Source organism: Ascidia mentula, chromosome 5 (assembly GCF_947561715.1).
Source record: "Ascidia mentula chromosome 5, kaAscMent1.1, whole genome shotgun sequence".
NCBI classification, from domain to species: Eukaryota; Metazoa; Chordata; class Ascidiacea; order Phlebobranchia; family Ascidiidae; genus Ascidia; species Ascidia mentula.
This window is the reverse complement of record NC_138570.1, coordinates 17,481,529-17,492,162: the sequence shown is the minus strand read 5'-3', so window position 1 is coordinate 17,492,162 and position 10,634 is coordinate 17,481,529. Positions and strand designations below refer to the sequence as shown.

General features: G+C 37.4%; 3 protein-coding genes across 3 annotated transcripts; 2 read left to right on the top strand and 1 right to left on the bottom strand.

Moving 5' to 3' along the window:
• Positions 1–79: 79 nt before the first annotated feature.
• LOC145903108 (beta-1,3-galactosyltransferase 1-like) lies at positions 80–2,972 on the top strand. The gene is made up of 7 exons (XM_082991187.1): positions 80–340; positions 722–808; positions 1,236–1,391; positions 1,646–1,785; positions 2,052–2,142; positions 2,218–2,344; positions 2,650–2,972. Exons 1-7 carry the CDS (start codon positions 80–82, stop codon positions 2,910–2,912), a joined length of 1,125 nt encoding a protein of 374 aa, XP_082847313.1. The 3' UTR covers positions 2,913–2,972.
• Positions 2,973–3,476: 504 nt separating this feature from the next.
• Positions 3,477–7,689, top strand: LOC145903568 (uncharacterized). The gene is made up of 9 exons (XM_082991661.1): positions 3,477–3,539; positions 3,941–4,083; positions 4,364–4,544; positions 4,991–5,154; positions 5,539–5,695; positions 6,026–6,177; positions 6,420–6,512; positions 6,781–6,966; positions 7,168–7,689. Exons 1-9 carry the CDS (start codon positions 3,477–3,479, stop codon positions 7,592–7,594), a joined length of 1,566 nt encoding a protein of 521 aa, XP_082847787.1. The 3' UTR covers positions 7,595–7,689.
• Positions 7,690–8,075: 386 nt separating this feature from the next.
• On the bottom strand, positions 8,076–10,347 carry LOC145903331 (rhodanese domain-containing protein CG4456-like). Its single transcript, XM_082991406.1, has 4 exons — positions 10,255–10,347; positions 9,952–10,100; positions 9,570–9,717; positions 8,076–8,686 (listed from the first exon to the last, which is right to left on the bottom strand). The coding sequence occupies exons 1-4, from the start codon at positions 10,326–10,328 to the stop codon at positions 8,587–8,589; spliced, it is 471 nt and encodes a 156-aa protein (XP_082847532.1). The 5' UTR covers positions 10,329–10,347; the 3' UTR covers positions 8,076–8,586.
• Between the last annotated feature and the right edge of the window lie 287 nt (positions 10,348–10,634).

Below are 10,634 nucleotides of genomic sequence, written 5' to 3'. Positions count from 1 at the left end.
CCATGCCCTCAGGCAGATACGTCTTGGCCAGTACAGCTGTATACATAGAGCTTCAGGACAGTAGCAGTGGAAAGCAACCATGCGAAGTGTCAACAATGCGTTTCGTATTCGTCAAAGAAAAACTGATAAAAGAGGCAGCAAAGTGCCATCATTTTCACGATATAGTCACACCGTGTTTATTATAATCGTGGCATTCGGCTCAGTTGTGACGTACATGATAGCAAGATCATTGAGAGACGAACAAAACAGGTCTGTCGAGTTGTACATGAGAATCAGGGATGGCATGGTTGTTTTAGATAGCGCCGCTGATAACGGAATTATTGAAGAACTTGCTGCAGACGTAAGTGTTACAATTTACTGATTATACCTTGGATTTGTTAGACATACTTTGTTTGTTAGAATTATAAACAGAATTCTGCTGCCTTAAACAAAATTTTATTATTTTTTCAAAAAAACTACACATATTTGAGGCCAAATTTACACATATTTGAGGCCAGTTGTTTGTACATGCTTTCTACACACACTTTTAATTTCAAAACAAAACTAAAACTTTGATGAGACAGTTTGTAACTTGCCAAAATATTTACGATTTCCCATACTTTAAAACACTAACAACAAAAGAAAATAGTGTTCTAAATACTGCCTTGCTGCGTTGACACAAGACAGAAGCAATTATATACATTAACAAGGTCAGTTACTTTCGTGTTTGCACTTAATGCAGAACAGCATTGTGAGGTCACAAACGTCCACTGAAGCGTCACAGAAAGAGAAGGCAACTAAAGGAAACAGCACCTTGAACTTATGTACGGTAAGAAACTACATTTTCATTTGATATCTATTTGAAAGTAAAATAGTATTCGTAACAAACGTAAATTTAGCATAAAAGCAAATTCTCTTTTCAAAAACCAAGGTCTAAAAATAAACTAATAAAAACAATAAAATAGAAAAATACGTTTGGCATGAAACAAGCGAAATTTTGACTTGGAACATTTTGTGGGTTTAAACTTTGGCTTTATGTTTCAGTGCGGAATCGTTAGTTATTGAAAATAGGTTTAGAAACTGTAGTGAAAACACCCGTTGTCCACTTTATATTTACATTCACCCGTCTGTGAAATTGTCATAATTTCTGGTCCGGGAATCGAAAAGTTTGCCCACGTGATATAAACATGTGGTGGTAAATACCTCAGAGACTTACAGCGTGTACTTTATATCTGAAGTATCCTTTTTCTTTCAAGGGTGGAGCTCCTTATCTGCTTGTCATCATTTTTTCCAAAGACGAATCCGCGTTGTTGCGTGACGTCATTCGCGACACGTGGTGCAATGACAAGGAATTTTCGGATGATCGCAAGGTGGAGTGTTTGTTCGCAATCGGCGACAATCTTGAAACGAAAGTAAGAAAAAAACAACCATATTCCAAGAAAATCTGAACGGAATTCGTGATCAGGGCATCCTGGGTTTGAATCCCAGGGTGGTAAAAACATGAAAGTGAGACAGTAGTTTCAGCCGAATGGAGGCCGACCAAGGTCCATGAGCCATATACCAAGTATAGAAAACCAGATGGGGATTCTTGTATAGAATAACCATGGTCCAATCCCGCTGTGGTAAAAAACTAAAATATTATAATGCGAATATGCTTTTTTAAAAGAGATACGAAAAAGCAGTCAAGGAAGAAGCGTTGCGTCACGGTGACGTAATAAAAGTGCCAGCAACAGACGAAGTCAGAAACTCGACATTGACGTTGATGAACGTTTTTAACAAAGTTACAAAACTCTGCGACGGAACCAAGTAAGATTTGAATCGTAATAAATGCAAGACAAGTCAAAATCTACCTACTTCAAACTGTAACGTTTTCTTAGGTGATAAAGGCACGTTTATCGAGGTTTACCAAATCAATGACAAAATACATGAAAATGGTTTTACACGAAGTTGGGTTCATAAGTTTCGGTTTTGATAACACTTAAATATTCCCTACTTGTCACTTAAGTGGAATGCAACCAGCCTTAAAAAATTGTAATTAATGACCACGATTTTATGCGTATTGTATTCTTTAGATTTATTCTGAGGACGGAAGATGACGTCATCATCAACATGGACAAGCTTATGAACGAAATTCTGCCTTCGAAGCCTAAAGAAAAATACGCTGTTAGTCGCAACAAACTAATTATCGTTAAATCGGTGAAATAATCCATAATTATCCAGGCATGTTTTTCTCCTCAGGGTGGTCGGTGCTTACAAAGTACGAAACCACACAGGAACGTGCATAGCAACTTTTACGTATCCTACGAAGAGTTCCCGGATGACGACTATCCTCCTATATGTTACTCTATGGGATATATCTTGTCGGGTGTGTATTGGATAACCAGCATTTTGTTACACATTAAAAAAACTCTTGGTTTTATGTGGTAGTAACAACATCTCAAAATATCTAGACCATTTGTTTCTACAAAGCGTGAACATGTTCTATATTTTTGTTGTTTTACGAACGAACGCGTCACAATCCAGCAACCCTTTCCGAGATTATTGTGTTTATTGCCCATACGAAAACCATTTCGCCTGTGTTATACTGGTTGCCATAACAACACCTCAAACTCGCTTATATTACGCAATCAACTCGTGACACATGAATTAAATTATTTTCTCTGCTTATAGGAGACTTGATTTCATCCATCTTTACGTCAGGATTGCGTCACAAGCTTTTGCCGCTTGATGACGTATTTATAGGTGTCACGCTTCACCGCCTCAAGGTGGTGCCGGAACACCTTGAACACTTTTTGCATGTTAAATCGTTGCGGCGTACTTCACCGACCCAAGACGTCATTTGCGATAACGTCATCGTGCACGTGCACATTAACACCGAGGAGAGTGCCCGTGACTGGTGGGAGACGATGCGTGACGAGTGCGCTGTGGCATGACGAAAATCCAGTTGTCATAGTAACTTTTTGTGTTTGGAGCCGATTAATAATGCATGGAAACCAGGGTCGGGAACTGAATTGGAAAAGTTTCTTGTGTGAAAGACTAGAGGTGGCAAGGGTCAGAATCATCGTCCATTTGCTGCGGTTTAATGGAGTCAAATATATTTGTTCGTGTTATTTATTTATTGTTTTGTGTTTTGTGTTATTTAATTGTGGCAAGAACCACTGTTGTGAGTTTTTTGTGATCACCTCAAAAATAAAAGACTAGGCTTGGTCTCATGTAATTGATTACTTTGTGGTCAACCGTGTTTTCAAGTTACATTAAATTCTTGTTAGTTGGTCAGTTGTTGAAAACAATCAAATACGTTGCTTTCATCAGATGCCATTCTGGGTGTTTTAATTCGAATATTTCATGTCTAAACTATGAGACTAAAACTCAACCTATTTCTCGTTTTACGACGAAAGGTACTAAGTTAAAATTAGATAGAATTTATTTTCAACAGACTAGGTTTGCATTCTTGACAATACATATACAAGAACGAAAGTCTACACTGAAACTTCGTGATGTCCATCATGGATTCATCATCAGTGACCATTTCTTCCACCAAGATCACATCTCAAGTGAATGTGAGTAAATTTGTGCCCGAGCGCAGAAGGATGGCTAATTACCATAATATCTAAACTCCAACCACAAAGCTTTACTTGGGTTGTTGTTGAGCCAAATCTGTCTGTAACCATCAAGATTAAAAAGTCATAAATTGCCACCAATCGGAATGAATATATTGCACTGGAAGTAAAGCTGACGTCACCTCAGAACATTACAGAAAGATAGAAAAGGCAGAGTTGCAAGGTCAAAATAATTGGAGCGCATAAGTATGAAAATGAGTGCTGAAGGTATAAATTTGTGAGTTATTTAATTTGTAAAAGCTCCCCCCAGCAACTTTGCAGGCAGTTATGTTGCAATAAACACATGATTTAAATCGGGCTCCGAAAGGTATGTTTTTTTAACCATACTGATTTCTCCACAGATAAATGACAAGGCCAAACTAATAGCATTGGTTCGAACATGGAGAGCGAAATATGAGAAGGCCCAAGCTCTGTCGCAACATCACCGTGAAATTATTGAGTCACTTAAAAACGACGTCGAACAATTAAAAGAAGAAAAAAACGCGTAAGGCAACTGTGACGTAATACATACCACATCTTACTTTGTGTTGTACTTACTGGCTCAATGTCAATGTTTCGGAAGTATATTTTGTTTACATATGTTCTCAAAAGGGTACAGCAGTATAATTTCGTTTAGGTTTCTTACTTACAACAGTAAATTGTAACCAGCGAATCCAGTAAATTTAAAAGTTATTTAATATGTACGAAGGAAACAAAAAACAATTGTTAACTTTGGTACATGTGGTATATATGAAGCACTATACTGATCTTGTTTCGGTTGCCAGGGTTACCAACCATCTAACTGTGGAATTACATCATGAAAAAGACCGCGCGCGCCACATAGTGGCCGAAGTGAAGTCCAAGGCGGCTGAGCAGGAATCACAGAGCAACGCCGAAAAACAGGAGTTGAAAGGAAAACTTAACAAGCTGATGTTGCTCATGCAAAACACAACTCACACTTTCAAGGTGGTTTCCAGCATTAACAAAACAAGTCCCTATAACTTTACCGTATGATACGTTTCATAAAATATCCGCACGTGGTTTAGTTATTTACGCACAATATGATTTGAAATTAGATTGGGTATTTTACATTATATGTGCATCTTTCCTATGACTCACTAACACTGTAGCAAAAGAATGGAACAATTATGTAATTCACTATGTTGATTTGAACTGGTATAAACTGTTATTTGATAAATTAGATGTTAATATACTATTTACGTCACGCTGAACCCACAATGACCTTAACAGTAAAGTTTTTCAAGGTTTGTGAGTGCAGATTGAAGCGTTATTATGAAGTATTGCGTAATATTGAATACAATAGCCATGTACACCCAAAGGTTCTTTGTTGTAAACCTCTCTAGCCGAAAGCTGGTAAATTTCAATTCCTAATGACGGGTTTCATTCAACAGCAAAGAGAAGCCGAAAGAAACGAGAAAATATCGGATCTCAACAAAGCCATCAATGAACTGGACGAAGAAAACAAGAGAATCGAAGCGGAAAAGGAGAAAAATTCTAAAGAAGCCGAGGAAAAATTACAGGAAATTCACAAAGCAAATGAGGATTTGAAAGAAAGGTTAGGAGCAGAAACTCAGGAGTTATATCTTCGCTTTCTTTTGAAATATAATTTTTATTACGGAACATGCAGCCCTGTAACCCCGTGTATTGCCAAAATGTCCATAGCATGTGGTTTGTGCATTTTAGGCCGTTAAATGTTTGTCATAATCAGATCTGTCCTTTACTTATATCTATTCGCAACCAACTCTTCACTGCTAATGTTTTGACAAAGAAATGAAAAACGTATCAATCGCAAAACAACACTCCTTTGACGTAGGGATATCACGTGACCGAAGAAAAACTTTCAGCTTTCATCGGTGGGAGTGGCGTGAGCGTGGTCGTTCCAGATCCTCGCGTCACTTTGTCTGGGAGCGTTTGCAATAACATGCGTTTGTACGTTTAGATACAAAACTAAGCTGAGTGAAGTTCGCGACACAATGACCATGAAAGTCGCTCAGATGCGCCGTCAAGCGGATAATATGGAGGATAAAGTTCGAGTTGAGGTTGAGGCAAAAGTTAAAGCCGAGTGGGATGAAAAAATGGCGGAACAAACAAAAAAGGTGAAACATAAACACTTTTACGACAAACAGCGAAAGTGCTGACAAAATATTCTGCCTCTTGCTAAAAAAAATTTAGCAGACATACTGGGCAAATTCCGGCCCGCGGGCCAAATGTGGCCCTTTTCATGCTGCAGTTTAATGTTAAGGTGCACGTAATTTTGCCCTTTGATTGCAACTTTCAAACGTTTATCATTAGAAATAAGTTAGTTTATAACTACAGTGTAATACTTTCCTTTTTGATTATTTTCATCATTTCTGTCCTGCGTCAAACATTTTACCTTTTCTGCTATAAAGAGGTTAACATTAAAAAATGTGTTTCATGTATTGCAGGCCGAGAAGATTCGCGACGTATTAGACAATGAGTTTATAATAAAGGAGGCAGCCCTAAAGGAACAACACCAATTTGCTGTGAGAAACCTAATGAAAATGCAGGCCGATGAGATGAACGCCATGCAGAAAAAAATGGAGCTTTCAAAATTAAAGTAAGATTACTGGAATATACTTTCATGACTGTTATTAAAAAATAATTAAAGCAGTTCGTGGTTTTATAACTTCAATCTGACATTAACCATCATACAGTAATATCTCTGAAAACTGAGGAAACATAACTAGGCCTACACAGAGAAGAAATAATTATATTTTGGAAAACCACAGAGTACACCAAACTGGCTTAATTACAAGGGAAACTTCTTCTGATCACTAACATTTAATCCAATCCTTGCAGAATGCGAAGCAGTCAAAGAGAAGCTGAAAAGTTGAGTAAATGTTTGCAGAATGCAAGGACTGCCCTGAAAGTGTTGAGGAAAAATATGCCAAAGTAGGAAAAACTTTTAGTATTTTCTTTGAAATGTGTTCAAAAAGTCTCGATTTTAAATCTAGCAGTTTTTTATAAATGAGAAAAAGACTTAAATTTTCAAAAAATCAACGATTAAGTCTAAGTCAAAATTAAAGAGAGATTTCATAAAAATTATAAAAAAAAATAAAACAGTGAGACGACCCAAATTTTTCTAGCAGGAAACCAAGCAGAAATATTTTGGGAAACACTTTAACAAAGTTGAAATATCGCACTTTTTTAATTTCTTTAGTTCAATTTATACGGAAATATTTGAACCGAATGAAACAACATCATCGAAGGAAGAGGAAAAAAGGCAAAGTATGAAAACATTGCTGGAAAGTTTATCAGTGCGCATGCGCGAACTGAAGGATTTAAGGCGAGAATTGGAACGTCAAGATCAGCAGAATATTCAGAAAAACATCGAAGACGCTCTCCGGTAATTCGCAAATTTTCTCTCTGCGTTTTTATGTAATGGGTTTCCTACATTCAGCTGAAACTTGTTCCAACTGTACAATAACGCCTTGAATAAATTCAAATGACTTTTATAAAACAAAAACAGATTATATAAATAAGGTTTTGCATTTCAACTACTTAACTGCGTTTTGCTCTAAATTGTCTCAACAACAACTTCACACAGAATGGAAATATCCCACAACTGCAAAGTTATAGAAGCGGAACATTACAAAAAGCTTATCCGCCACAAACAGCTCGAAGCTGCGTACAGAAACAGGCGTCAGTCGGTTCCCACTTCCACAAAGCCGGCAGATGATTCACCACCTGATCCCTACTTCGTCATGATGAAACCAAAACTACACAGCCCTGGACCGGAGGCGATTAAGCGTCGCAAGAAGATTAAGAAGAATCCAGAAACCGAAAAGCAGAAAAAGGAAGAGAAATTGGAGAGCAGCAGGAGCCAATGGTTGGTGAGAGAGAACAGCACGGTCCAGTTTAATCCAACTAAGAACGGCAAAAACGTGTGGCATCGTCCGGACATGCTCGAGAGGTTGAAGTTTCAAAGGAACGGGTTTATCGACAAACGATACAGCGGCACAACTGGATACTGAGAAATTTTCCACTAAAGTGTATGTCCTTACTTAAGGACGATTTTTTATTACCTCACAATGATTAGCTTAAAATAATTCAGTGCTACTAAAATATCTGAAAACTGAAAATAGGCTTTGACCACCAGGTATCATAATGAATTATAAATCTGACGCTCTTCTGTTGGAGAACAACAAATATACACCTTTTGTTTAAAAAAGAATGTATTTTCTGACGTTTCGCCTTTCGAAAAGGATTGGTAAAGTGGCCGCAATAGTCATTACCCTGCTAGCCTTGGTCCCTTGGACATGACTAAATACTTTAACCCGCACGTTGCAATTATTGCTCTACACTTTTACAATTAATGCGACAATTTATTAAATCCAGAAACGATGTTTTGGGACTTGATAATGTCGGTTGTTGCATTTGTTGACGGATATTAAATCTGCACAATTACCCATTTTGTAATTTTATTATGTATACAAACACGTGACTTTTGCATGTTGTGTTTATTGGCGTGGAAAGTTCGAAATCAAGCAAAATTACGATAACTGTTTAAAATTATAGCAAAGAATGAAATATTGCAATCATGTCATGATTGAGAATATTTAAAGACTAATCACGTAGAATTGTGTTTAAAGATCAACGAAGCAACATGTCATTGTTGAGGCCGTGGCGAGTTTGGCACGCAACGAGTATGATATAGGGTAACAGCATAATACCACAAGCCACCCGCTAAACTAAATTGCCATTTATGATATGTAACTAAAGCGGTTTTCGAAACTATAAATATGTAACATGCTACCACCGCACAAAACTTTATGACGGGTTTTATGCAAATAACCCGGTATCGATTGTAGTGGACATGTCTTTAGAAACACACAGAAACACATGATGACAGAGTATCAGATATTTGGCACTTGATATAATAGTCTTGCATAGGTCTTACAAGGATTCCGTAAATTAGGTTTAGCAATTGTTACGACATTAACTGAATATTAGTGCAACGCTGTTTTCACAATTCTTCTTTCTTTGTTTCTTCCACTTTTGTTCGGATGGCAAGGTCTGGGTAGGATTTAAACCAACCAATATGTCCCTTGTTGTAATGGCGAGTGCTGTAATAATTAAAGAAGATATTAGCTTTCCGTAGTCCAGTCTACATGTGAAAACAGTGGCGTAGCCAGCCCGAAATTTTGGTGGGAATGAAATCCTTTTTGGGTTTAAAGCGAAGTGACGTTTTTGACTTGAAACATTGCCTAAATCATCAAAAACACACTAAGGTATGTTTATTTCAATAAAAATTTAGCCATAAAGTACACATTTCGAAGAAAACAAATATACAAATCTTTACCGTAGAAATTTACGTCAATGTGCCAGAACTAATGTTTGAAACCAAGTGTTTCTGATTACCGTCTGTCGGTTTATTTTTGAAATACGAAAAATCGATTTCGCCTACAAAGGCATCATCAGTTTCTGCAATAAAGCACTCGAAGCTACCTGTACACAAATAGGAAAACAAATAAAAAAACTAAAACTAAAATGGTGAATAAAACATAAGCACGTAAAAGAGTAATGACGACCCGCAGCATGAACGCACGACGTCATTGGACAACATTTAAAAGCAATGGAAAAAGATGTACTTCATCCACAAAAACGCACAACAACATCATGTAAAACTATACCAGCAACTGCTAATGAATTCAGGGAAGAATAGTTTTTTTGAAAATTTACTTGCCTATTTGTGTACAGGTAGCTTCGAGTGCTTTATTGCATTTTACATGCAGAAACTGATGATGCCTTTGTAGGCGAAATCGATTTTTCGTATTTTAAAAATAAACCGACTGACGGTAATCAGAAACACTTGGTTTCAAACTTTTGCTATTCGCTAATTGCTGTCGCTGGTTTTTAAGACAGTGCCACATCTGGGGCTAGATTCTGTCTACTTTAGAGATTAGATTGTGCCAGAACTGTATCGCATTGCAAAGCAAAATGTCTCACTTCAAATAGTTGTTCTCTCTAGCGACCCTAATGGCTGCATCGCTGCGTTTTCCGGATCTGCAGATAAATATCAGCGGGTCGTTGCTTCCTGGTTTCTCGTGGTTGTACTTCTCGGAAAAGTCGTCCTTGCTCAAGGTCAAAGCGTGACCTAGCACAAAGGAACAGATTTTAACACCAGGAATAGTGAACTACAGCAATATAAACGATCGCATGTGCATCAGGTATATTATAAACTAGAATGTCCTATTAACGTCAATCTGTTTTTTGTTGCAAAAGTTTGTCAAACAAAACCCATTTAACGCTACGATGATTGCAGCAAAGGATACAACGGCCGACCACTTACATTTTGTAATTTTTTTTATGTTTAACATACAAGTCATACCTAGCTGCTTTAATGGTACATTGACGTAACTTTTCGCGTCCACATGGGCCGTCATAACCTCATGTGGTTCTCTGACATCGACTACCAGAGCGTTGCCTGACGTCACTACATTATGGAAATCGGCCAAAGATATGTTCCAATACGTTTTCCTGCAAAATCACATTCCAACAATTTCCCATATTTGAGACTGTAGGGTAGGGATACACTTTGTTTCGCAAGGATGAACAATCAAAATCCATAGTAGTTCTGTTGCGTCTATTCACTAACATGCAACACCAATTATATACGGAACAAAGAACTTACTCGGGAACAAAGGCATCTTCTGACGTCACGATGGACGCTTGTATCAGTAAAAGAACGCAGGCAATTACTTTCATTGTTTTTGTCTAATTCTGTCAGCAAGGGTCAAAGAAAACAGTTATTTCAGAAAGAAACCAGTGGTGCTTAAACAGCTTATAATTACACTGCGGTTTGCATACGACAGGGAATGAATAGTACAGAGTTGTAAATATTTCATTGTGTACAAACAGGTGCGGGCAGTGAATATGGCTGTGAAACAGGAAGTGCATGGCTAGATAAGGTATTTTGTCAGAACGCTACAGGTCAAAAAAGGTTTAAGCGTGTGTATCTATGTTATGTATATACTGTATGTGTACCAGTACATATTAGACAATGTAATAGCA